The sequence below is a fragment of the Zonotrichia albicollis genome, chromosome 17 (assembly GCF_047830755.1).
Source record: "Zonotrichia albicollis isolate bZonAlb1 chromosome 17, bZonAlb1.hap1, whole genome shotgun sequence".
Taxonomy (NCBI): Eukaryota; Metazoa; Chordata; class Aves; order Passeriformes; family Passerellidae; genus Zonotrichia; species Zonotrichia albicollis.
In genome coordinates, this window is record NC_133835.1 from 10,495,357 (window position 1) to 10,522,880 (window position 27,524).

General features: G+C 42.5%; 2 protein-coding genes across 6 annotated transcripts in view; one reads left to right on the forward strand and one right to left on the reverse strand.

The window, feature by feature from the left end:
• Positions 1-676: 676 nt before the first annotated feature.
• On the reverse strand, positions 677-8,236 carry GID8 (GID complex subunit 8 homolog). Of its 3 annotated transcripts, none has more exons than XM_005489082.4 (5): positions 8,025-8,236; positions 6,749-6,878; positions 5,420-5,616; positions 4,729-4,926; positions 677-4,390 (listed from the first exon to the last, which is right to left on the reverse strand). In XM_005489082.4, exons 2-5 carry the CDS (start codon positions 6,864-6,866, stop codon positions 4,217-4,219), a joined length of 687 nt encoding a protein of 228 aa, XP_005489139.1. In that variant the 5' UTR covers positions 6,867-6,878; positions 8,025-8,236; the 3' UTR covers positions 677-4,216. The 3 variants fall into 3 exon arrangements, with proteins under 3 accessions (XP_005489139.1, XP_014123970.1, XP_005489140.1); XM_014268495.3 differs by lacking the exon at positions 8,025-8,236 and adding an exon at positions 7,629-7,762; XM_005489083.4 differs by lacking the exon at positions 8,025-8,236 and adding an exon at positions 7,518-7,658.
• A 4,097-nt stretch (positions 8,237-12,333) lies between these two features.
• The window catches only part of DIDO1 (death inducer-obliterator 1), a 47,589-nt gene continuing 32,398 nt past the window's right edge, over positions 12,334-27,524 (forward strand). For all 3 annotated transcript variants that reach the window (XR_012583021.1, XM_074553671.1, XM_074553672.1), the window contains exons 1-4: positions 12,334-12,483; positions 24,200-24,387; positions 25,952-26,056; positions 26,361-27,261. Coding sequence is in view for 2 of the 3 variants with exons in the window: in XM_074553671.1 (XP_074409772.1) it covers positions 24,303-24,387; positions 25,952-26,056; positions 26,361-27,261 (1,091 nt within the window). In the remaining variant the exon portion in view is untranslated. The remainder of the gene's footprint in view (positions 12,484-24,199; positions 24,388-25,951; positions 26,057-26,360; positions 27,262-27,524) is intronic.

Consider the following 27,524-nt stretch of genomic DNA (forward strand, 5'->3'; position numbering starts at 1 on the left):
TTAGCAAAATTAGTAGGCAGCAATAAACTGAAAAAAAGCAAATTACCAGAGAAGTTGACAAATTGAACCTGCTTGTAAATGAACAGCAACTTCCATGCAGCAACTCATCCAGGTGAAATAAGGTAGCAGGACAGTGTTGGAATCCTCGTGTAACTATTGTTGGAATAATGTTGTAACCCTCACAAAGAGCGTGGTAGGACTTTCTGGTCTGAGGTGCCTGAAAGCATCAACATGCAGCCCACCAGTGGTTTGGCCAACGTTGTGCTTAACTTAACCTCTGAAGGCAGAGGGGGGCAGAAAGGAATAAAAATAGTTTGTAGCACCTGGAGGTGCCCATGGAGAAGCATAAATCCTTCTGAGGGTGCTGCTCATGAGCTCTGTGCTCTGTCTGTGCTTAGCTGAGCACATGCAGCAGCAAGCAGGGCTGGGGACACCATCTCAACAAAAGCTCCAAACCCTCCCCGTCCCTTTTTGTTAAGGACAGCAGAGCAGAAACAACTCCTGACATGGCGTCGCTTCTGGAGGGGAGAGAGAGCTACAGTGCAGGTCAGAACCTGCAGCCTCAGGGCACATTCAGGGCAAACAGGACTCCACACCCTGCTCCATTCTGGCTCTCAGGGATGCTCTCAGCTGTGGCTGACGGCAGCAGCCCCATTTCCCGTGAAGACACAACACACAGGGATCCAACTCCATTTAATGAGCTTTGCAACCCACTTGGACACAAGGTGGTTTGAAATAAGTCGAACAACACTCAGCTAGTCAAGGATTTTTTAAAGTAATGCCTTTAAGCTTATACTCAAGCATACAAAGCATAAATTTTACAAATTAAAAACAATAAAATCACCCTGGAATAATGTAGTGGCTTTTCCTGTATTTACAAGGAGTGGAAAGGAAGCAGAATTCTTTTGAATTTTTCTTTTAATGTGGGTGAAAGAAGCTGAAAGTGTTTAAATGAAATCATCTTAAAGAGAGAGAGGTACTTCATCTGGCTTAAAGGTGTATGTTTGCCTCTTCAAATTCTTGAGAGGAAATTATTTACTCAAAATTCTGCTGTTAAGTTACTGTGCAGCAGCCTCTGCTTTTCCAACCATATAAAATTAAACAGTTCAGTAAGTATTTCCCAAAGTATCACCACAACTTCATGTACAGGAAATTCTGTGAACCCCCACCCTTCCAAAATCCCTCCTTTGTACAACAGAAGCAGCCACAGCTCAGCTTAGATTTGACAGGCAGAAACAAAACATGGGAACAGCAAAGACAGTTACAGGGAGGTGATGGCTTTGGGAAAAGGAGGGAGATTTGGAGTCTAATCAAACACACTTGCTATGCAGCCTTTCTGCAGAGGTGTAAGACAGGATATTTTACAATCCAGCTTCTCCACATCCATAGCATGAATGAAAATATCTTATTTGCTTTCACCAAAGGCAAGGCTTGGGGAGGAAAAGTGCACCACCTCTAAGGACCAGATCTGTCTGCCAACGTTGGGTTTGGAACAAATCTTTTTACAAAAGTTATTTTCATATCGTTCTAAATTCAGTGGAACAAAATATGTATTTTTACACTAAAGCAAACTGATCAAAGTGGCATTTAATAGTATTTGTTGAAGTGGTTATCTAACAAAAATGGGTTAACAAAAGCCCATTCATTAGTAGTCACCAAATAAGACACTTCTCATGCATATGACAAAAATTCATTTGTGTACTGAGACATCTGTTTACTGTGTACAATATTTCCATAAATTATAATATGTTTCACAGCCCCTACCATTCAAGAATATTTCAAACAGATTATATATTATATTTGTATATGCAAACTATTTTATATACACTAATATAAAGATCCTTAGAAGTACCAATATCACTACCTTTATGCTTTCTCTAAAATGCATAGCTTTCGAGTATCTTCTTGCAGTTACCAAAAACTTTACAGATTAAAGCTGCTTATCAATGTGGCATGTTCATAAAAACAAAGTGAAATAGTTCTAGACTAATTTTATATTAACCCCCTTAAAAACGTGTTTATTTTTTTAATGGAAAAAAACAACAAGCTCGTGGAAATTCAAGTAATCTATGCTCAATCATTTCCCAAATACTCTATGGAATTAAGGTAGCATTCTAGGAGGACAGTGAACTTCTCACCCAGGGCTGTAATACTGCATTTCTCATGGAGAAAAATGCTCATCATGCCACAAAACCGCACCACTTTCCACTTCACCAGGGAGAAGCTGTACAGGAGATTCAACAACACAAGTGTCAGAACAGAGAGGAAAAGCTGATCAGTTCTACATGAAGAAATTAGAGCTATTCCAGTTTTGTTTCTGCAGTTTGTTATTAAACAAAGTTACATTAACCATACAGTTTCTCACAAACTAAAAGTTATACATGGTTTTCAGACATCAACTGACTTCAAAAAGAAAAAAAAAATTAAAAAAACCCCAAAGCAACCAAACCCACAACTGTTAAAAGTTTGGTGTTAGAATAACCAACCTGGGTGAAGGAAAGCCAAACTGCTGCTGTAGCTGGGGGGCTACTGATAGCTTGTTTGTTATATATAAACTTGGAGACCTCCCTAGCACAAATGCCTCAAAGTGAAGAACAGAACCATCAGTAAGAAATGGGAACAAATGATTTTGTTACATCCATCACCTTGCTTAACCTTGGTGCTCTGCATCTCTCACAGCTGCTTAACAAACAATGGCTTCCCCCCCAAAAATAGCTACACAAGTAAACAGTGTTCACAGTAATGCAATCAGTAACAGGTTTTGTTAGTTCCCCTAAGCCAGGTGTATCTGCAAAGCTTTATACAGTTTAATGCATTAAGTATTCCAGTAAAATTAAGTGAAAACTAAGTTTCATTCTACAGGGTAATACCTACCATACAAGACTAGATTATGTACAGTATGGGACTGGTGTGACAACTGCCAGTGTCTCATGATGTTAAACTGTTTCACTCATCAGCTTGCTCTGTGCTTGGCAAAACTTGATCTACAGACCTAAAAATCTAGAGATAGATTTGGCAAGATTAGTGCTTCCTACCACTGGGTATACACCAGTGTGCAGCAATGCAATCACTCGACCAGAACATCCCATACCCAGAAGATTACAATTTGTTGACTTGAAAGTCTGGACTTCACATTAAAACTATAGTTCTAACTGGAGTGAGGACAGTCAGTAAACAAATACAGATGAGGATGAACTGCATCTCTTCAGAAAGGTATGGAAGAAGTGACAAAATGCAAATTTCTGGTTTTAGACAGCCCTGCTTTGCTTAGCTCAAGGCATAAGAACAGCCCAAGTAGCTCTAAAACTACAATTCTTTTTCAGCAAGCATGAAGGCAGATCCTGCACAAGATGATGCATCAGAGGCTTCAACAAGCATCTCTTCCCACCCCTTGATTTCCTAACGTGAATCTTTCAGCTTACAAACATCCAGTGGCCTTCAAAGCTGTAGCAGCCACTTGGAATTGCTGCAGTTTTAACACAGTGGGGAAAAGGCCCCTGTTAAAAAAACCCTCAAATGCCTCAGGGGCCGTTTTGGTCATTTGTGAATATTAAGGAAAAACCTATTTCCATCAATACTCCTCCTGAAAAGATGGGTCACTGATCCATTATGAACATAGCTCTCACCATATAAAGCACCAAGAAGTCAGAAACAAGGAAGAAAAAAAACCAAAACAAAAGTCCTTAAATTATGATTTACAAGTTTGTACACTATTTCCTAAGCAAAAAGTTGACCTTACTGCAAAGTTTATAGATGAAAACTTGACCAGTTACTTTTAAGGGGAATGTATATCTGGCTATAACTTAAAGGTAGAAAATATTCACCGTTCTATATACACATTTCAAACAGGAGACAGTTAAACTGAACAGTTGCCAATATAACTCCATATTAACTCACTGGCCACTAAACTAGGCATCAGCAGCCAATTAGAAAGCTTGAGTTCTGTACTTTTAAAAATGCTATTTTTCCTGTTCTGTTTAATTGTTTTTTTAAAAATGTATTATAGTGCATAGCCTAAGTCAGACTTCCAAAGAGATACAGCGCCTTTCAATGCAGTTTTTGCAGCATTTAAAAGGGACTTTTCTCCCTTCAAATTAGATGTTCATTGAAAAATCTGAATTGAGTGCTGTACTGTAGTAAAAATATTTCAGTCACAGACTGATATAAATGTATACTGTGCAGTACTAAGATTTTTTGATGTCCATCTGCACACATTTTACTTGGGCTCTTCAATCGTCCCCTTGCTGAGGTCTGTCATTTTGGGGTATTTCACTTTCTTCTGGTCCAGCTCATTCTGAGCCCACAGTAGTAGTTTCAGTAATTTTGCCAACTTGGGTGTTGATTCACGATTTTCATAGTCTAGAACAGCTTGATTAACCTCACTCCATACCTGGAAAAGAAAAACTGGAGTTCAGTGACAGTTTTCATATAATTAACGCTGCTAAAGTTATGCAGACACTGGGAAGATCACACCTAGTGTGCTAATTCCTCAGAAATGGCCAGGACAAAGCTCCACCGACTACAATCCTGGAGAAAGGAAGGAAGAGAGCCAAGCAGTTGAATACATTTGGAATATATTAACACCATTTTTTTAATCTTTGCTCAATAAACACTTCTGTTCTTTTGCATATCACTCTAAAAGTTTCCTCTGAGCATTTCAAAAATATTTAGATTTTATTTTCATAACATCCATATAAAAGACATCAGTTCCCTTTGAGAAAGGACTACCTTCTGTCGCTGCATCATGTTCAGCAAGTCTCCAAATGGTGATTCTTCGGGATTATCAAAGGCAAGCAGAGCCAGCGTGCGCTCCATTTCTGTCAGGCATTCCCTGCTCTCCTCCCCTTGTTCTGCTAATTGGGTCTGAGCAAATTCCAGAGCTGCCTCTGTCTCACGCTGCCGGATCAGCTCAATCAAATGCTGTTGCTACACACGAAAGACACAGCAATATTAGCTCAACAAATTAACAAATCTCCACTACTGCAAGGCTGGAAGATTCAGACACTGGTGTGTAATTTGAGACAAATGCTAATCTGTAATTTGACAGTTTGAGGTCAATTCTTCTCAATGTGTGAGACAAGGAGCAGCAAGTTGGCTGCAAAATCTACTGAAAAGGGAACTTGGTGCTTTTGAGTAAGAGGGTTTGAGAAGATGGGTTATTAAAGGAATTCAGGCCAACAGTGACTGGAAGCTGGTAAGTCACTGGTGCAGTTACAAGTTTTCATGTTAATAACTGTATATGGTGGTTCCTGCATCATGCCACAAAGTTTCCCATTGCTACCACAAAATGCCAAGAACACCCACAATTGCATCCATGTTCACTCACAAACCTCCCAACATAACCTTAATTTCTTCACTACATTTCCCATTCTCTCAGCAAACTTGAAGACAAAGATAAAAGTCTGTCACCTGTCCTCACCTGCAAATGAAAGTAGAGATATCTGTTGGTATCCAGCAGCTCTGGATGGAGGCTGTTTATCAATGCAATGGCTTCCTGGATCTGCCCTTTCAAGATCATCTCACGGATTTTTATTCTTTCATCCAGAGTCTCTAAATCCACGCTGGGTTCAATTCCAGACTCCATCCGAAATTTCTCTGCTGCTTCTTTAAAGCCCTCTGAAATAGGAACATTTTACCCATAGAATATATTGCATGAAACACTTTAGAAGAAAACCTATCAGCTTAATTTGAGTGTTGCTTGTGCAATCTGGGGGTTTAAAGATTAACCCAAAATTGTGAAAAATTCTCCTCTATATAAGAAGTCATTTATCCAACAGGCATTTAGGGTAAATGCTTAATTCATTCTGAACTCATGTATGCTCACTCTCCAGGGAAGCACTTGTAGTCCAATACCTCTTAACATGGAAGCCTGTTTTACACTTAAATAAAGCACTGTGCTTATTGCAAAATGAGATTGTGAAAGTCACATTTTCAAGTGGGTGGTTTTGCTTTGCCCTCCAGCCCCAGATCTGTTTACACAGATCCAGCAGTTTTTCTAATATAGATAAGAAGATATAATTTTGCTTTCTTGTGTAGTATTTAAGGTTATAACAGCTCTTTTAAACCTCAGGTCTTGAGTTCACAGACACAAAATTGATTTACACCACCCACTGAGATGCTCTTCCTTCAACCCAGAGGCTTCCCTACACTCAGTGTAAACAGGGGTGTAGATGGATACAAACGCCTCCACCCTAGCACAGCTTCCTGGGATGGCATGCACCTAATTACTACCAACAATTCCCCAGGGGTTTGGCTTGTTCCAAGTATAAAACCAGGCTGTGTGCTGAAGGGGTTAATATTCTGGTCTCAAATTATTTTGACAACAGTGCCCTCTCAGTGTTTATCTTTCCGCCCAGTTAAAAACTTGCTTCTGATAGTTGTTCTTGCAGCTTTCAGACTGTTATTTAACAACAGCAACTTATCTTCAGCTGTTTCGATGGCACAAAAAAGGACCTCACGGAGAAGCAGGTCATGTTTACAGCATTGCAGAAAACACTTTGTTTTCTCTATCATTTAGCAGAAGAGTTCAGGCTCATAAATGTCATCTGTATTCCACGAGAACTGCTCAGTCTCTGATTCTTTGTCAGTCTGCAGCTAAGAGAACACCAGAGCAGTTGGGCTTTGCTAAGAGAAGCTAACAGAAATTACAAAGTTCTCACAGCCCTTAATTCCACTCCATCCAGTTCCATATTCTACCCCAAACTGATACAGTATGTGACACACATGAAGAGCCTGCAGGTGCTTTTACCTGTGACAAGGTAGTTCATGATAAGGCGGTTCATGTCTGCTCTCTGGATATGTAAGTTATTAAGCTTTTCCATCCATTCATCTTTCGTGATTTCATCAGGTTTTTCTGCATAACTCATCCTGAACTCCAACTACAAAAGAAAAGCATCTAATTTAACATGATTCAAGAAGAAATAAGTTGAATGTGTGTAAGAATTGTGTTACTGCCATCTTCAGAGCTTTCTATGAGCTCTTTTAAGTAAATAATCCAAATCTGACCCTTTTATCTTAAACCAGAGTTTTACATTTTTTTCCTCCTCATTCCTGCACTCTCCCATATCTATCTGCCAGACTATAAAGCTGCTTTCAGAACTCTCAGAATAAAAAATTCAAATACTATTTTTTTCTACTTACTCTTAAATCCACTCCATAAAAATCTTGTATAGAATTTACACAGGACATGCAGCACCACAGTGTGAAACCAGTGAATCAGAGTCTGACAGCCAGCCAGAAAGACTGTGACAAACACTTCTAGCAATGCCTACGTAAACAATATCTGCTTTAAATCTTCACCAAAACTTCGGACAGCTCCCTACATTGCACAGCTGCAAAAGTGTCAATGATGTATTAGCCAGTGTACAACTCAAAGCTTTACACCAGCTCAGCTTCGCTGCCCCGAAAGTTCTCCTGTCAGCGCTACTAAAACGTTATCTCCACTATTTTTCTAGATAAGATTTCTGTTCGGATTGGCAGGCACAGCATTTCACCATAGCCGCGTTTATGATTTCTACCTCCAAGTCCCGACCACGGGGGCAGCGAAAGAGGAGGACAGAAGGCCACAACACCAGCAACAGGCACCGCCAGCCGGGTCAGACAATACGAGCGGCAGCGCGGCTCCTCACCGCGAGCCGCTTCCAACAGGTTCTCCCTTCGCTAACCCGCGCCCGGCCCGGCAACTCCGACAGCGGCAGCACGACCCGCCGGGCCCCGATCGCTCCCGGCCCCGCGTTCCGCAGCCGCGCTGGGGGAACGGGGCTCCCGCCGCCCCCCGCTGGTGCTGCGGCCCGGCCCGGCTCGCCGCGGACCCGGCTTCCCCCGCCGCCCCGGCCCGGCCCGGCCTGCGCGGGCCACAGGGGCGCTGGGCCACAGGAGCGCTGGGCCCCGCTCGCCACAGGCCCAGCGCCTCCGCTGCAGCCGCGGCGGGCGAGCGCCGGCCCGGCCGGCGGGTCCGGCTCAGAGTGAGGGCCCCGCTCCCGCCGTGCCCCGAGGCCGGCGCGGTCCCCCCGCCGCCATCTTACCGCGCGCGCCCGGGGCCGCTCCGACGCACGAACGCGGGGCCTCCGCCGCCTCCGCCGGGCCGCAGGCGCGCGGGTCTCGCGAGAGCGGCGCTCGCGGCCAATCAGCGCGCGGGGAGCGGGCGAGAACACGCGACCGCGGAGCGGGGCCGGGGCAGCGCGGAGGCGGCGGGGGTGGTCATGGCGGCCGCGGAGCCCTGAGGGACGAGCCGGCCTTCTCCTCCTCCTGCTGCCCTGCGTGCCCGCTCCGCGCTCGGCTGAGGGTACTGAGCGCCGGCCCCGCCGCACGCAGCTGAGGCTGATCCGGGCCGTGCTCGGCGCGAGGGGCGCCGGAACTGCCGTGTGAGGCGGCGGCGGCGGCTCGTGCGCGGTCACAGCGGGGTCGGTGCGAGCTGCGGTTGTGGGGAGCGGCCGCGGGAGCTGCGGCCCCGCCATCTGCCAGGGAAACGGGCACGGCACCGCCTGCGGGATCCCTGTGCAGCCCCGCAGCTTCCTCTGTGGCGATCGGCTGGGCTGGGAGCTGTCCTGGCTCAGGATTGATGGTTTCTCTCAAAATGCGCAGTGGCTGCTGAGTGAGGCGTTGGTGAACCCACGCCCGGGTTTGTGGGTCACTGCAGATAAAGCAGGAACACAGTGTTGCCAAAATAGGTTCTTGCACCAGGTGAACAAGAAGCCAATCCACACGCAGAGTCGAGGTATTTCATTTATTTACAGCTCTGCGCAGAAACGCGTGCTGGGTGGCCAATCCACAGAGCCAGCACACCAACTATCAAAATTTCTTACTATTTATACATTTTAGCAAATGAATTAGTGTCCATTGGATACAAATTGAATAATCCGCATGCTCAGTCTCGTGTTTTGGATCCATCAGTGGTCACGATCTGCCCCTGCCCTAATTACCTTTAACCCAGTTGGAGCTGATTGCAGAACAATTGCTGAATTGGCTTTATTAGTGTCTTCCTTATCTTGGACTTGTGTCAGATGGCCTTGTGGCCCATGAATTCTGCATTCTTTGTGTCCACAATCATTCATCACATCCTTCTTACCAAGCTTTGTTAACTTCCCCAAAACTTCAAAGAACATCCTCCCTTCAGAAAATTTTACATATTCCACATTTTGCAACAATACCTCGGTTTGTACATTTCAAGGGAGAGCAAGTTTAAAATGTACACTTGTCTGTGTGAAATCTGCAAATGATATTCCTCAGGAAAAAGTAATTTCACTCACACAGATGGGGAATATGGACACAGTTGAACACTTTTCACTCTTGATTTGGTAACTGCAATAAAGCCCAGGCTCCAAAACTCACTTTCATTACAGTTGTGCTCATGTTGAAACAGAAAAAAACTATGATGTAATAAATAATTTATTAGAGCCATAGAATATGCCACAGTTCTACAAGAATCTTACTGTGATGAGGCAGTAGTAACATGGAAAATTGAATTTTTGGGGGGCAAGATGACAAAATTGAGATTAAAACAAATCTATAACTGTAAGTGCAGTTTATAGATTTTAAACATGAATTAAAATTTGTTATATCCTAATTTCAAAGAGGTGTTTTGATGAGTAATATTTAGGGTTAAGTGGAATGAATCCCAAACCAAAGTCACTAATTCCAGGAGAAATCACAAAATGCTTGTGTTGAAGGGAAGGAATTTACCTAGAATTGGAGAGGGGGGAAATTCTGCAAATTTGTGTCAGCTGGTAAAGAAGGTCGTTACTTTATGGGCATGTGATTAACCCTCATTAAAATATTTCTCTGTGTTCACCCAGTCTTTTTGGAAAATCAAGAATCCTGAAGAGCCTTACCTTGCCACCTGACGTGCCTCTTTTGTGATGTGCAGAGCTCTGAGGACAGAGGCCTTTTTCCACTAAAAGAAAAAAGGTAAAATTGGAGCACAGCCTAGAAAAATTAGTCTCTTCTGACTTAAATATATTAATTATCTGTTAAATACAACCAAATCAGCAGAGACTGAGGAGGGAAAAGGACCTGCTTGTTTGCTTTCATCCATGGGCTGACTCTCATCTGCAATTTTTCCTGGCTGCTGCAAGAGAAATCAGTGATGGAGAACTGAGGGAAGGAATGAACATAAAATAAGTGTTGTGTTTATATTTAAGGTTGTGCATCTTCAAAGAGCGGTTAAGGGGAAAGTGGGTGAGAAGTGACATCCCAGATCTGGGGACATTGTGCCACACAGCAGTGATGTCACAAGGTTTTGTGGGTCACACGTAAGTAACAACCCCTGTGTGAGATACAACAAATAGAAGTGAGGCCAATTTTAGAAACCCAAAGTTCAAAAAAACACAAACAAACATTAATTAGGGAAACCCATGGCATAAATAAGATGGGTTAGCTGCAGAGGAAAGTTAATGCACTGACCACCCACTTTTGGAAGGAAGTGGAAAAAAGTTTTAGGGAGAGTTAGTGCTGAGGGATTTGTAGTATCTCAGCATAAGCTTCTCTGCTGTCTAAGGAGGAGAGACAGATAAAGTGCTTATTAGACTGCTTTAGAAGCTGATTGATGGTTATTAATCCCTTCTAGGATTTCCCAGCAGAGTTTTCATTTCAAACCAGTCACAAATTACCAGCATGTTACAGGAGAGAAGTCCTAAAGTGAAACAAAACTCACATTATAACCAAAAGCTGCTCCTCCTGCTTTGCTGCCAGAATGATGTAGATTCAGACTAGTAACCCAGGAGAAAATTTCCTAAATTAAAAGAAATTAGGCTGTGAAAGGAAAAGAATTAGGAAGACAACAAGGCAGGGAAAGAAGTGAGGTGACACATGTTTAGTCAGCAAAGGTAGATCCTCTGGCTGGCTTTAGCACAAAGGTGTAGAGGTTCTGTGGTTGGAAGTGTAGTGAGCTCAGGTGGCACTCACTGAGTGCTCAGATTGCATCACCACTGCTTAAAGTGGTGTAAGCCTCTTACTAAAGGTGTGTAAGAGGAATTTAATACCTATTTCACTGCAGGATTCCTTGTGGCAACCCCCCATTCACTGCTGCTGTGCAATTCCTTGTTTTGCGTGTTCCCTCTCTGTTGGTGTGTGTAATTCCTGGGTTTGAGCACTCCCTAGATCCTAAATTATCCATTAAAGCATGTTCCTAGCTTTTCCCAGAGCATAAATCACACTGCAGATTTATCTACCAAACCCTGAGGTATTTTCCCTCCATGTGATTTCATTTATTGCAGCTCTGTAGCTGCAGAACAAAATCTGAATTCCTGCTTGCCTGTAATTGTGGTGTTTTGTACTTTTGCACAGGAATCTGTTGTGGCTTTTTAGCTCTTGGTGTTTCTGGGTGAAGTATTAAATCTGCCCACTTTTACAGCTGCAGAAAGAGGCTGACTATGCTAATAGCAGGTTTTCCAGCATTATCCTGAGCTTTTGCCATCAGAAGTCCCATGAATAGACTCCTAAAAGATGTAATCAAATTACTTGACAGAATCCTGTAATTCTGTAGAATTATTTCTAAGTAGGTTTTTTTTTTTCCCCTCATGTTTTCATTCCTTAATCTCAGTAAACATTGTATCTATCTGGAATCTACCTGAAACCTGAGTTATCAACCCATGAGGAAAATGTGCAGGACCGAGATGACCAAAGAGCCAAACTCACACCTCCAGCTGTCTAAAGGCTCTTCAGGTGCCCAGGGCAGGAGTCTCTGTGTGGTGTTGGGGATGTTCTGCACCCCTTGGGATCCCTCAGTGTCTGTCAGGAGTGGATGTTTCTGGGTGCCAATGTCCCAAAAAGCAACAGAAGGAGTTCCACGTGTAAATGGAAGTTAACTCCCTGTAGCTATTTGTAGCAGCTTGGATCCTGCAGTGGTTTTTTAGTAGCTTAATCATTGATCAAGGATGTTTCCTGTGGAGGCTCCATGTGTTCGATGGGCAGATACAGGGAACATTCCACTCTCAGCACTCCAAACTCGGAGTCAGAGGAAGGCATTACAGCAGCTATTTGCCAAACAGTGAGAGCAGAACAGAAAAACCAACCAGGTCCCAGTGGAATGCGCACAGGTGGGGAGCACAGCTGCTGTGAGCAGGTGGCTGTGCAGCAGCAGCCTGGCTCCGCTGCCCGTCCACCTGACGAATCATGGCTGAAGCTGCCGTGCCCGGGATCAGCGTGGGGTTGCGAGCAGAGAAACGGGAGCGGGCCTGAGGGAGCGCAGAACGGGCACGGGCATGAGGAATGACCGCCATGGCGCTGAGGGCCCGCGTGAGGCGCGGAGCGGCCGCCATGGCGCTGAAGGGCGGGGCCGCCGCTCTCCCGCCCGGCGCCCGCAGGGTCCTCCGGGAGGCGCGCGCCAAGGGCGGCGCTCTGGCCCCGCCGCCGCCATCTCGGTGTCGATGGTGGCGGGGGCGGGGCGGCCCCGCCCAGCGCTGCCGCGGAGCGAGGAGGAAATGGCGGCGCGGCGCGGCTGAGACCTTTGGCGGCCGCGGCGAGAGCTCCCCTTCTCTGCTCGTGGTGAGTGCGGGAGGCAAGTAAGGGAGTACCGGGGCGGGAGGAGAGTGGGAGCGGAGCCGCCGTTGCGGCAGGGGGGTCGCGGGAAAGGCGGCCCGGCCACCTTTGGGCTCGCTATAAAATGGAGGCGGGCGGGCGACCGGAGTGACTCGGGTGTGGGGGGGGTTCCCCGGGGAGCAGCGGGGCGCGGGCACGGCACGGTCTGGCCCGGTCCGGAGGAGGCGGCGGCGGCGGCGGCGGCTCCATGCGGGGCCCCGGAGGAAGCGTTTGGCTCACGCTGCGGCGGGGCCGGAGCGGAACGGCCGCTCCCCGGGCGGAGCGGGCTGAAGGCGGCTCCTCCATCTTGGGGGGAAGGAGAGGCGAGGAGAGGCCGGGTGTGCTCGGAGCCCGGCGCCGTCATGGCCAAGCTGACACCGGGAACTGCTTCGTGACGGCACCACCGACTGCACCAGCGGCCCCGGGCCCGCGCCGGGGGTGGCTGGGGCGGGGCAGCGCCCTTGGGAACCCCGAAACCCAACCGAGCCCAACCGAAATCGTTCCGGGGCTCCGGCGGGTGGGACTGAAACTTCCCTGCCTCGGAGAGGTGTTGGTTTTCACTGGGCAAAGGAGGGATCTCCTTATTGGTGAGTTAAACACGAGGAGTTGAACTTAATCGTGTTCTCCTGACTGTTTTGTAGGGAGAAAAAACCGAATATTTAAACAGTAGGAATTGTAGGTCGCTTTTAAATATTTAATAAATTCCTTGCCAATTCCCTGTCCTTGGCACGAATGTACTTAAATAGTACTAATGTACTTAAATGCTGTGTCTTGGAGGTGGTGATAATTTGGAGCTGTTTTTTTGGCTTGCAAAAAGCATTATTTGGTGGCTACCAAATTTTGTTTCATACAGTTAAATAGTTTATACCTCCAAGTAACAGCTTATGTTTTACTTGTGGTTGGGAAAATTTTACTATCTTAGCTTGTCCTTTTTAATTTGGAAAGAATGTTATAATCTCACAGTGTGTTATAAAATGAATGTATATTATGCTCGCCCTGCAGTTTTTATCTCCAATAATTAGAAACAGTGTATGTAGCATGCTCTTTTTCTTGCATGGTCTTTCATAGGTTTTCATTCCAGGAACTTCAGGGAGAAAAAATGTTGATTCCTTTTTTTTCACTCAGAAGAATGTATATAGCATTCCTAAATTCCCTGGAATTTTTTTGGTTGGTAATTTTTCCTGGATAATAGAGTTCACTTTTTTTTCAGAAATAACTCTTTGGAATACCAAGTAATCACAGGCTCGATTAATTAAATCCTTTGGCAAGTAATATTAAACTGTATTTTGCCTCATTTTATGATAACTTTTTCCACTGTTTGCTTTTTTTGTGTGTTTTTCCTCAGTTTTAAAGGGTAATTCAAATTACTTTAGCTTTAACAATTACTTTTAGCTTTAGTCTTGGTGCTCCTTCTACAAACAAAATTTGCTAGCTGTTTAAGCAATTTAATTGCAGGTCAGTGAAAAATGATGTGTAGTTACTGTCCAGGTGTACCATGTACTGTGTTAATTGTAGTAGATATTCTGGGTTGTGCTCCACTTTTATGTGTGCCAGCCACTTGTTATCATTCCTTGACATTTAGAACTTTCTATAGGAATAAATATGGAAATAAGCTTAAAATAGCTCTTCAGTTAGGCCTTAATTTTTTCTCCCTTGACAGTTCCAGAAATGTGTCACACATAAAGGTGTTTTAATGCACTGGGGTGAAACATTAATGGCCCATGTTGGCCTTCAGCCTCCATTGATGCTGCTTGACTCCAGTGAGTAGAAAATCAAATAATTGGTGTTTTCAAGACCAGCATTTAAATAATTTTTTTAAAAAGTTTTTGGGTTGTTTCTTTAAGGGGTATTTTCTGTTGGTATGCAAATGAAGGTTTTGCTGTGTTGCAAATATATGTGCAGTGCAAAAATAGCTGCAGTTTTTAAAACTGTTGAAATATAAAATAATATAAACTAATATCTATTCACACATGATTCAGAGGGTGTTTGCATATAAGTAAAAGATGGATTTTGAATTAAAAAAGCAAATAACACCAAAACCTCAGAATTCCCCAAAGCAATGCAAATAGAATCGAATCTAGGTTAGTAGATAAAATTGAATAAATATTTTTTCAGTGTCTAGTGGACTCTCAAAAGCCAGTGTTTGTTCTGCTTAATCCCGCTTTACTACTAAGATTTTTCTGGCAGTTGATCACGTTATTCGTTTCTGGTTTAAGATAGTAATTGTCTTTATAGTTGTAACTTAACCACCGTGGGATTTTAATTCTGTACAGCCTGAAACTTTAAGCTGGAGGTATTAGTGGGAAGAGGAAGAGCAAGGATTAAAGGGGTTGGGCTGAGAGTTATAAAACAGAACTGATGGGAGAAGGGGCAGGGCTGGGTGAGAGTGGCACTGGATGGCTTTAATTGACAGAACTGGTGTCTCTCTGTACCACTTTTATTCTCTGGTGCATTTCTGCTCTGTCTCTTGTACCACAAGTAGTAGAGCAGTGGTAGGAGACACAAGGAGAGGATTTTAATACGAGTAAGATTTACCCAATTTATGCAAAGCTGGTTCCTGTTTGTGCGTGTACTCAGGCCTGAGTTCTCAGTTCCAGTTAATGCTTGGAGGATTCACTGCTGGGAAGTTTTTATCTAAGGCAGTACTGAAATAAGCTGATATTTGACAGGTGTTAGTGACGGTGGTCTCGAGCACTGATAAACTGTGAGGTTAAAAAGCTTAAATTTCCAGTTAGGCAGCTCAGACACACATATTAAATGAACATTATGCATGTTCTCCCAGTAAATTCTAATCAAAACTGGAAACTCAACTGTGTTTACTGCATCCTTAATAACATAATCAGTGTGCTGTAATTAGTGTTTCACCAGATTTTGAAGAAATTCATTTCTGTTTATTTAATGAAGCTATTTTGGTGGAATAAGAATAAAAATGATAGCTAGTTTCAGAAGTTATATTTTAACTCACTTTTTACAGACAAAAGAAGGGAAAAAGTTGCATAACCACATAACATTGTTTTCTACAGCATCTGTACTGGTAGGATCAGAAATGATAGATTATTTAAAGATAAACAAGCTATGGGATTGTGAAAAGTTAAAATTTAAGATTCTCTGATGTAGCTGTTGGATTTACAGCTGAATGTTCCTAACGGCCCTGATAAGAACTAATTTACCTGGTGCCCCGGTGGAGAAATGCCAGAGGGTGTGAATTGCCTTCCCTAAATGTTTCATGGACAGTTGCTAAGGAATCCAGTTCAGTTGCAGAAATTGAACATTAGGCAAATATACAGTATGTATTTGCAAAATATTTTCATTCAAGATGATGGAAAAGGATTGCTAAAGATACCCTGGCAGTGTTTGTAATTGATACTTCTGTTGACTAAACTTTCAACCATGACTTGTAAAATTGGCTTCTGCTGGCGCCTTTAGAAGGTTTCTTGGTAAGAGATGATCATGCTTGGGCTTTTAATCTAAACATTTGACCACCTAAAATTGTGTTTATTGCTTCTTAATCTGTATAAAAGGGAAAAAAAACCAAAACAGTAAAAAAAACCAAAACTCTGCACTGCTTTGGTTCTGCTCACAGCTTTCCCTAATGGGCAAAATCTGTTTGTTGCTCATACTGTTCAGACCTTGAAAGCAGAAGTAAACCTGACCCAAACCCTCAGATTTTTGAGGGCTAAATTTTCATTGTTAGGGTGACTGTGGGATTGTCTTACTCAGAAGAATGTGACTAAAGGCTTCAGAAGATGTTGTAGGAGTAGTGAAATGCCAAATGTCAGTCTGTTACTAAGTCAGTATCTGCCTAGGCTTCCCATGGAGCTCTGCCTAGAAAATAAAAATGACAATGCTTTACTTCCCTCTTTATATTAATGTTTTCATAAATGCCAAAAGCACTACAGGCAATGTGAATTTTGTTTCCCAAACACAGTTGTGGGCTTACAGCTTGCAGGGTGTGCACAGTGCATGTGCCTTGTGTTAGGGGTTACTGGAGTTTGTCAGTGCTGTTGTCACAGTTCTGTCCCCAGCTGCTGACACAGAGCTGAGCTGGCAAAGCCTCTCCTGCCTACACACCTACCTACATTTGCCAGTGTAACTTCTCCCAAGGAATTTGAGCTTTCCAAGTATTTTTACCCCCTAAGATGAGCTCTTTCCTGCTTGCAGGGCCCTGTGATGGAGCTGAGTTCTGTGTGCAGCTGCACTGAGCCCACAGGCCAGGGTGGTGCTCAGTGCCCCACCCTGCAGACACAGCCAGGTAAAGGTGCAGTTTTGCAGGTCTGATTACAGCAGTGAGAGGCACTCGAGCCAGCACAGCTCTGTTGATTAGGGGTTGTAGCCCTTAATGCTCCTGGCTTGTGCAATTGTGACAGGCAACATCTGTAGTACAGATAGGATCTGTTACTAAATTAAATCTTTGTGTTTGCCAGATATCTGATGGGCCTGCTGCTAAAGTGCCTTGAGTATTTCTAAGAGAAATTGCTATTCAGCTGAATTTAACTGTGAGAACTTCAGTCTGGCTCAAAGAAGCTTTTTTGCTGCTTGCCCAGAGTGAAGTGCCTGTAGTGCCTGGTGCCATTGTCATTCTGTGCATGACCTGCCCAGCAGTCCATCCCCTCTTCCCTTGGCTGCTCGGGTCCTGTGTGCTGCAATCTCAAGTAAGAGGATTTTAACCTGAAAGACCTCAAAATAAACCTCAGTGTGTGTGTTTTGCTTGGCACAAACCAGGGAGCTGCTCTGTGGTTTTGCTTGCTGCAGTTCTGTTGTACTGTGGAGTCCCTCGTTGTCTTTGCTCCTGGTCTGCTGCTGGGCCCAGTGTGTGTGTGCTGCTAATCTGCTATTCTGCTGTGCACACACTGAAATTCCTCACTTCCAGGAGCTCCCACATCCCCTGCAAACGTGCAGGACTGCTGTCCTGTGTGAACACAGGTTTCCATCCTGTGAGGCTTATGCAAGGTAAGTGAGCAGCCTGACAGAAACCATGGAAAGCCTGAAGGTATTCCAGTTTCAGACCCAGCAGAGAGGGTTTATAATGTGTGACTAAAGACATTTTAATTTGCAAAGGTTAATGTTTTTATTATTGCAAATACAGAGACCAAATGAGTGTATCTTGTTATTAAAAGAAGCCATTTCTTCTTGGAATTAATCACTTTCCTTGTATTTTAAAAAGTAAGCTGTTAAATTGGTTTGCTCTAAAGTTTAATATTTTAAAGTTAAACTCTTCATTATTTTCTGCTTTTGGAGAGTATTGATCTTGTGAAATTTATAAATGTATTAAGTCTCATTTTTCATGATGGAAAAATCTAGAAGGCAACTGAAAACTTGTTTCTGCATCTTTAAAAATATCAAAAAAGTAGTTAATGTTTGTTTACATTTTAAATCTCATTAGTTGATTGTCATCAGCACTGTGTGTTGGTGTGTGGTGTCATGTGAATGTGCACTTAATAGGCTTTCCTGTACCAAGGCAGGATGTGTGTTCATACCATGAATGTTTGAAAGAATTTTTCAGCACCAAACATAAAAAGGCAGAAAGCCTGCAGACCACAGAGCTCCACTGAAGTGTCCTAGAACCTCTCTGTAATGGGAGGTGAGGGCACAAACAGCAGGTCTGAGTAGACTCAGGTGTGGTGTGAGACATCTGTAGGTGTCCATGGTGCCATCCCTGACAAATTATTACCCTGCCATGCTCTAAAAGCCGCCTTAAAACTAGATCTTGATGATATTTTGTCTTAATTTGGCTGTAAAAAGCTGCTCTTATTGGCCTGGAACCATTACTGCTTCCTGTGGTGTTAAAGAAGAGCCCAGGTTTCTTAAATTAGGCTGGGTTCTTCCTGAGGAGCATGGCTGTGTTACTGCTCAGTCTACATCTTGCAAATGCAAAAAGCTTGTTAAATTTTTAAAATGGGAGTAATACATTGACTCTAGAATAAGAAAAAAGTGAACTGCCACTTTTAAGTTATTAGCATTGTAGGTAGAGGTGGCTTTGTTTGTAATCTAGGAATGAATTTCGTGTGTTTAATGATAGCCAGCAAAGCACTTAAATATTACAGGGTTTGTAGTGTTATCTCTCTTTTGTTTTATTCTTTTAGGTCTAACTATAAGCATTGAAATGCTGTGATTTTGTACAAACTTGATTTTTAACATGATATTTCAAAGGTAAATTTCTGGCATAAAATTCTTGTGTTTACCAAGAATGTCTGGACTTTTGACCTTGAGCTGCAGCTTGGCTATAGCAGTCAAGCAATGATATAGTAATTTATTTGGAGTGCAGGGGACGAGTTAGGGCCACAGTTTTCCTGTCTCACATTATCCAGACTTAAGCTTTAGGGCTGTCCCCTATCATTCTTCAGCTCTCATTGCCTCTCTTTGTCACAAGCTCCACAGTTGTCACAACTGTTTGGAAGAAGTTTCCCTTTCCTTCATAAGACACTTAAATTAGCAAGCTGTGGATATATTTCTCATGAAAATAAAAGACAGACTGTGGCATCTGATTTTCTGTTGCTTTCCATGCCAGTACAGTATCTGTCCTTGCTTCTTTCGTGGCTGAGCAGGTGGAGGGGGCATCTGCAGAGCAGAACCTGTTGCTGCTGCTCTTGGGGGTCACTGAATTGCACTTTTGTCCCTGCTCTCACTGGAACTGTTCCTGTACAGAGTAGGTACATAGCTTCCTGTACCAGTGGGTAGATGCCCTACTGGCATCCATAGGTGCTGCTTTTGCAGTGCTTGGTGATGCAAGGAATTAATTTTGCTGCTGCTTAGCAGAAAGTGCAGATTTCCCAGCTGTCGTCTTTGCCAAAAAGGGATGGAGGATAATTTTCAATGGGATCAGTCTTCCAAGTAGGAGTGCATCAGCTGAGCCGTGCCAACATTTATTTGCATCAGAAATGAAATCCTTATGAGTTCTCACTGTTTTGGTTTTGCTCATGTGATTGTATTTGCTGATTAGGAATTTTTAGCACTTAAAGGAGGTTATCATAAGCCAAGCCCAGTAACTCTTTCACAGAAGATAGCAGAAATTGTTACATCATTCTGAAAAGGATGTTTTCTGCCCTGTTTGTAACATCCTGTGGTTTCTTTGATATTTAAGGAGCCTGACTGGGATATCATTGTTTCAGCCAAGTGCTTTGCATATGAAGCAAATTCTGAAGAAACCGGTAGAAAAATGCATCTAAAAATCAAGTATAAGTTATTCTAACTGAAGCTCATATCTTATATACTGGGACAGACTGGATTTTTCTTAGGACATGGACATGAAATTGGTCACTGATGAATGATACCTGCTTTGAAAGCCTAGCTGGTGTAAAACCATGCTTTGAATTTCTTTGCAAAGATGCAGAGAGTGTCTTCTCACCAACCCTCATGTTCAGAACCTTATACTGGCCGTTGTAGTTGTTGAGATTTCCATCCTGTTTCAGTATGAAGACTTTAAAAGATGTAAATGTCTATCACAAGTCTTAAATAGGAGTGAGTCTTCCTTCCATGGATATTTGTGTAGGAGTGAGTACTTTGTGATCTTTCAGAATCACAGACATTGCTGTAGAGTTCTGAAGGCAGTAGCAGATAAGAGAATGAGCAGGTGTCAGGTATTAATAGTTTGGACTAAAGTATTTCTGCAGGGACCTGGTGTAATCCCCAGTGAGGTGCCAGCTTTGGTGCAGATTACAGCAAATGGGCTGAGTGTTGAAGGGTGCTGACATCCAGGATCAGGGAATAAAATGTGGCATATTCTGCTATCTAGATGTGAGAATGAGGGAATAAAGATCACTGGTCTTTCATGCATATTGCTCAAACACTGAATAAAATCCCCAATAAGCTGAATCTGAAGAATTTATCATGGCTATTGACAGCCTTTTTTGTATGTAAATCCTCAGATAAACAAGAAATAACTTTATTTTTTTGGGGAATGGGTTTAGTCCTGTTAAAGGTTTTATTACTAGGCTTCCTTTCAAGATAATTTTTTAGAGTGAAGTCTTCCCAGTTACCTGAAGCATGGAGTTCTTAATGCAGTTAAAATAATCAGCTCCAGTAAAGACAAAACCTTTATGCACTCAGAGGATCCATTGAGCTCTTATCTCTTCCTCAGGGAAATGAGAAAAAATAAAAGTGGAAATTCCCATCTGAATGAATATTTGTCATAATTTATTGAATCATTCTTTATCTAGAAAAACAAATACTAAAAGGATGAGCAAATGTTGATGTTCTTAAACAACTTTGCTCTGTCACCTGGGATGAAGATGTTATCTTGGGCATCCTAAAAAGGGTTTAATGAAGTCAGCAGATGCAGGTGTCCTGAGCCCATCCTGCCGTGAATGTCTCAGCTCTGTGTTACAGGCAGAGATAATCTCTCCTTTTTCACCTGTGATTGCTGCTGCTGCCTCACAATGGAAGGCGGTAGATAAGAGAAAGCTTCGGTGAGGTTTTGTCTGAATGTGAAAGGGAGATTACAAGCGGGATGTTGATGAGTGAAGGTTTCTTGAAAATTATATTCTTAGTGTCTGTTGTGAGGTGTTGTAGTAGCAGGATTTGAAATTTGGGACTCTTTTCAGTTTCTGATTAATTTGCCTGCTGAGTCTGCTCTGGAGTGTCTTCAGTCTGTTTATTGAAAACCACGAGGGTTTGCAGTGGTTGGAGAATCCACAGCTACTGAATGTGAGTGCTGGGCTCTCTGCTCTTGCAGTGTGGCAGCCCTGTGATTTTGGGTTTGTTACTGCTTGAGAATAGTTGACCAAATTGAAATTAAAAGCTTGTGACAGTGAAGAAGAAACTAAATAAATGTTTCCTTGACTGCACCTTCTTTGTTGAGATACTGTGCATCAGCTTTATGCTCCACTTCCAGTTAAGTGACTGTTCTGTTTCACTGGAATGCTCATGCTACTGCAGCAACTCCTGATTTGTATTTCTGAATTCATTTATAGCTGGTCTTAAAACCTTAGGCATTTTCCCACTGGAGACTGCTTCTCACAGAAGCTGTGAACCTCAGCAGGAACTCAGCCTTTTGAATATATGTCTGTTAAAGTTAGCTTGCCTTTTTCTCCCCCGTAATTTATTGAGGTTTTTAGCCTCAGTTTTTTCAGAGAAACAATTCCCTTTCTAATATTCTGCATAATATTACACTAGTTACCTAACATAAAGACATGATGATGCTCATGGGAATTGTCTACTAGGGGAAGTACAATAATTTTCAGTTTCCAGCTGGAACTTCCAATTTCAGAAATGTGATTAATATATTGTGTTAGGAGGGATAAATAAAATTATCGTGGATGTTCAGCTCGTCTAAAACAAGATTGCCAGTTTTCTGCTTCAGTTGACATTTCTGTTCAGTATTCAGTTGAACACTGAACTTGAGAACAAACAGAACAAAATGAACAAAAAGTCCCACTGAATCTGGAAGAGAAAGAGGTATTTGGAGATTCCAAAGTTGCCATATGTTCTAGTAAATATTTTTGCAGGCAGTTTGTAGAACATTTGCTTAGAAGTGCAAAGTATAGTTGTGAGTTAGGCTTCATCCTTTTGTGTTTTGGTAATACTTGATTTTTCAGCTTCTTTTAGGCAATTGTTTAGTCTGTATTAAGATGCAATTCTACAAGAGCAGGTTCATGTAAAGTAAGTGTGAAACTTCCTCTTTTTCATGAGAGATATTTTGAACCACATGGGAAAGGAAAAAGTGGAGATACTAAGCAACAATAAGAAACAACCAGGCATTTTACAGCAGACATATGGGATCTGTAACTTCAGTGTTTAAATGCACTGTATATTTATATCTCTCAAATTTGGAATTATTTCAAAATTAGAGTTCCATTAAATTTTTTCCTGTAGATAATAGCCATTAGATTGATTCTGACATAGAATCTTTGTTTTCAGCTATCACAGGTGTTACTGCTGCTCTCTGTTAGATCAGAGCTGGAGGCACCGGGTGGGCAGTGAGGGACCCTGGAAAATGCACTTTGTGTTCAAGCAGCTTTGCCTCCTAAGAGTTGATGCTGGTTCTGGGTTTGGAATGTTGTGGTGACCCTTGGTGACTCAAACATCATTTGAGGAGCAGGTTGCACACAGGGCCTTGAGTGCCCGGGTGCAGCACTGTGAGCACAGCCCTGCACGCTGTTCCTTCTCCAGGAAAAATCCCCAAACAGGAGGTGCCTTTGGTGTGTGCTGCAGACTTGGTTTGTTTCATAGTTTAATACAGAGTTAAATGAAGTGATTAGCTGACTTGCCTCTCCCTTTAGGCATATCACTTAAAAGTTGAGTGATGTGTGATCAGTTGGAGATTCTGAACAGGGACATTGAAAGGTTCTTACAGAACTACACCATGGAAGGAGGCACTTAAAACTCAGTGACAGAGTCCCTGGATACAATCCCTGATTCAGGCAGTGGAGCAAAACACCTATTAGAGCAGGCATTCAGAGCCATGAGATAGAGCACCAGGGCTTTTATAATTAGTGTGTTCTGTTCTTTTTTGCTGTTTAATTTTCCTCCTGTTCTTGGAGTGGTAGTGGTTGACTGAGGCCAAGAATGTACATAATCCCATATAGAAAAGGCACAGGGGGAAGAAGAAATACTGATGTGAGTCTAGCTCTATACTCCAATTAGTACAATTTGTATTGTTTTTCCTAATTCTGCTCTGCCACAGTCATGCAAATCTTGAGATCTATCGTTGATGAAATAAAGTGATCCATTGATGAAAATTGCATTTGGGAAGGGCTTTGTCTTTTGCCCATTCCTTATTTTTTGGGACAATGACATTGGAGAACACCTAGAGATGATGATTGCTTAGGGAGTAAAAAGTGGTTTTTGAAGAGCACAGATGCTTTAGGAGTTGGGGCTTCAGAGATTTGTAAAAAAAAAGGTATTATTTAAAAATCAAAGTTAGACTATGTATTGGTGTGTCTGAGGGATTATTTTACTTTAAAATTTGTGTGTCTCCTCACCTGAAGTATTAATAACTGATTTTTGTTCCTTTCAGAGAATTATTGTTTTAGTTAGGTCGTACACCTGCTGTGGCAGTTCCCTGCATCTTCCATTGCAGGGTGCTGACTCACAGGGTCTGTGTTCGGTTTCATTCTTTTGTCTTCACTCATTGATGTCATAGTCCAGTTCATCCTGTCTGCCTGGTCTTCCTTTAACTCCCAAATTCTTTTCCACTGCTCTTGTATTCTGATAGGCTGCTTTGAATTAGTGCAGCATTGCCTGCTGATGATCAAACTCAGGCACTCAGAGCTGCAGTGTCCCCTGGATTGAAATTTTGTATAAATCACTAAATCTGCCCTATTGTAAGCTGGGCTGTACTAATGACATTTAAAAGCATTTCTGTATTTTCATTGTCTGCACTTAGTAAATTTCACTCTCAGAATGCTTTTAAATGCTGCACATGGACTAAATTCTTCATTACAGCTTTGTTGCTGTTCTGGAAATCTTAATTGAATCTAAATGAATGAATGAGAGTGCAATCATCTTTTGTATGTCTTTCAAAGATATTGGCTGTTGGTAACTGGGGAGGTGGTATTGCTTAATTTTGACTTTTTTTTTCCAGTTCCAGTGTATTTCTGAAAGTGCAAAACTGTCAAGAAGACAAAATAATGGAGTTTGCTTTATAGTGTAATAGAAGCAAAACAATTCCTAATTTAGTTAAACAACAGCAAGATATGTTAGTAAATATATCAATGCCTTACTTTGTCCCTTTGTTGTTTTTCAGGAGCCAGCAGGAAAAGGAGGATTGATATAATTTGGACCTGCTGACAGCTCAGAGATTGTGTGGCACCTGTGAGTCAGGAAATTCAGCATGTGCTGGCTGGAGGATGCTGAATGATTCTGATCCTGTGCTGCCCTCCTCTGGCTCAGCCCTTCAAGGAGAAACCATTGGAGCCTCTGATGCTGTGTCAGGTACAGAGGACATTGGAGAGCCTTCTTAGTTATTTACATTTTAGCTGAAATTTCTGTCTCAGAATTTGAGTAACCTCTGCTTCTAGGTTTGAATGTTTCTTCATGTTCCAGAGTCAACAAAGAAGTAGACTTTTAACTGTTCTGACTTGCTGTCTTAATTACTACAAATATAGTTTTAGTGCTGCTAAAGAAAAGTTAAAAATTTATCATTAGTGTTTTTTAATGGGGGCACTTAAAGGAATTTCATATTGGATTGAGACAGTTTGAGCTCTTTGCCTGTGTACTGCAGGCTTAAATTTCACTTTTTATTCTGTGTGTAATGTTAAAAGTAATCAGTTACTATTTAAATTAATGTTCTGACGTCTGCTGCTTTTCCAGTGGCATTTATAGGATTCACAGTTACAACTGAAGTGTTAATTTTTTCAACATACTTGCATAGATTTGTTTCCATAGCACTGCCCCTTAACGTTTCTGTTCCAGCAGTGTTAAATGTAACACTGAAAGCAGAGGATTTGCAGAGGAGGGATTGTGTTAAGACAGAGCAGTGATGGAAGTGATGCAGTGTATGAAATAAGGAGGCATTTATTCCCAGGGAACACTGGAAAACTGGGAAAAGCTTGCTGAAGGGTGTCTCTGAAAACTTGGAGCTGTGTTATGTACATCTGTTAAAAGCATCTGATCCTTCAGTGCTGTCATGTAGGAATTCTGCTCATGTTCCCTTTGCAATTCCTCAGCCAGGGATGGGCATATCCAGAAACATGCCTGGGGAGAGTTGGGGTGTGTCCTTTGTTTTCAAATAACTTTCTCTTTAGCCAGTTCTTTGAGGTGCAGTTACTGCTGCCCATTCCAGTTCCCTGGGAGCAGTGTCTGTGCCCTTAGGAGCAGTTCCAGGCCATGCAGCTCATTGGAAATATATCAACTTTAATACTTGTTATTAAATAAATAATACTAAAAAAATATTTTAAATGATTTGAATAAACCAGGTTATTCTCAAATTTATCAAAATATAGATCCTACATTTATTGCTGTCATTTACTTCTGCCTTCTCAAATAACAGTCGTCTAATAAGCTGGGAAAGTCTTATGAGAAAATAGATCTGGTTGTCAGCACAGATTTTCTTGTTTTTGTGGCTGAGTCTGTGACAGTTGGAGGTTCTTTGCTGAATCAGGTTTTTTTTGGGGTCATTCTGGTGGATCACGTAGGCTGAAAATGTTTATGTAAACAACCATGTCAAGGACCAGCCTTTCTTCCATTTCATTCCACACAGAAGTGAGTGGATCTGCTTAGTTTTTGCCCAGACAAACCCCAGGGAGTAGATTCATACCATGAAGGAGTTTTTTGTTTGGTTGGTTTTTTTTGAGAAATATCAGAAATCCTATGGGTACTCAATAAAATATGTCAATACAGTATCCAGACTTGCATGTTTAACTTAGTACTTTGAAGGAACATTTGTGGCTTGAAATACAAGTGCTTGTTACAATTAATACTGAAATAAGAATATTTACTAATTATTTGGGCTAGGAATATTTTGAATGAGAATTTTGGACATTTTGTTTCTGTTCAGCATTTCAGAGTGGGAACAGTATTGCCTGTACTATGGAACAAGGTGGAAACACAGTTCCATTAGAGTCTGAAGCTAATACTGACAACATGGAAAACAGTTCTCCTGGTAAGGGTTCTTCCTTTGCAATTGAAAATGTGCTAATTTGTCCATCATGTATGTAAGTATGTAAATGATTTTAAATAACTCAAGAGTTTGAAACAGGAACAACTGGATTATGTTGTCACAGTGATCAGTGATGTATTTAATTGCTACTGCTGTTGTATTACATTCAGAAGAAAATATTGTATTGTTTTGAGGCTCATCATATGAAGTAGAGATACATAGATGTCACAAAGAAAACACACTGAGAAAAGGTTTTATGAGAGTGCATCGTTCATCACCACCACTTTAACTCTTCCCTTGTTTTTAGCATCAGTGTTGGATGATAAAGGTGAGCAGAGCAATGAAGAGGAGCAAAAGTCTGTCAAGCCAACAAGTAAAGAGTTCAGGAAAACCTGGGGGTTTCGGAGGACCACGATTGCCAAGAGAGAGTGTGCAGGAGATGCTGATGTGGACTGCAGTGAGCAGCAGCCCCAGCAGCAGCAAGGCACCAACCTCAGGAGGAGCGGGCGGCAGCCCAAGCGCACCGAGAGGGTGGAGGAGTTCCTGACCACGGTGAGGCGCAGGGGCAGGAGGAGCGTCCCCACCACCCTGGAGGACTCCAGTGAAGCAGCCTCTGGGCCGGCCACTGATGCTGAAACTGCTTCTGAAGACAGTGTTGAGAGCACTCCAGATACCAAGCCTGTCACTCGGAGGATTTGCACCAGGAGTTGTAAGGAGCAGAAGAGCCCTAAAAGCAGACCCACAAAAGAAGAAGAGGAAGAAGATGAGGAGGAGGAAGAGGAAGATGCTACTTCTGATAGTGACAGCGATGGGTTAACTCTAAAGGAACTGCAGAATCGGCTAAGAAAGAAACGTGTTGAGCAGAAACCTCAGCTGGTGTTGAAGGATGTGCAGAACCACCTGAGGAAAAGGAACTCGGGAAAAGATTCTGCCAAAGCAGGTGATGTCACACCTGAAAAACAGGATGAGTCTGAGCTGCCTATCAAACAGGAGCCTGAGACAGCAGACAGCACTGAGATTGCGAGTCAGGTGGTTGTGTCTGAGGAGGACACTGAAGATCTTGAGGCTCAGAAGGAAGAGAAGCCTGCCCTTGGTGCAAAGGGGGCCTCAGATGAGGAACCTGAGGAACAGCCCAAAAGCAAATCTGAGTCTGAGATCTACGACCCAAATGCCCTGTACTGTATTTGTCGTCAGCCTCACAACAACAGGTAGGCAAAGGGCTCAGCTGCAGGCACAGTGCAAGGACTTGGAATTTTTCTGTGATTAAAAATTAAATTAGATGCTCGTGGTTGCTTTTTAAATGAGCTTTTGGGTATATCGAGTTTTGGCAGGGAGTTTAGAACAAATACTTAAAAGAGGATAAACAAATACAAAAATAACCAGTGAGACAGAGCTGTACACTGGTGCTTCATTGGGGTGCTGAAGTTGTGTTGCTTGAAATATTCACTGAATGTTAATTGTCTTTTCATTT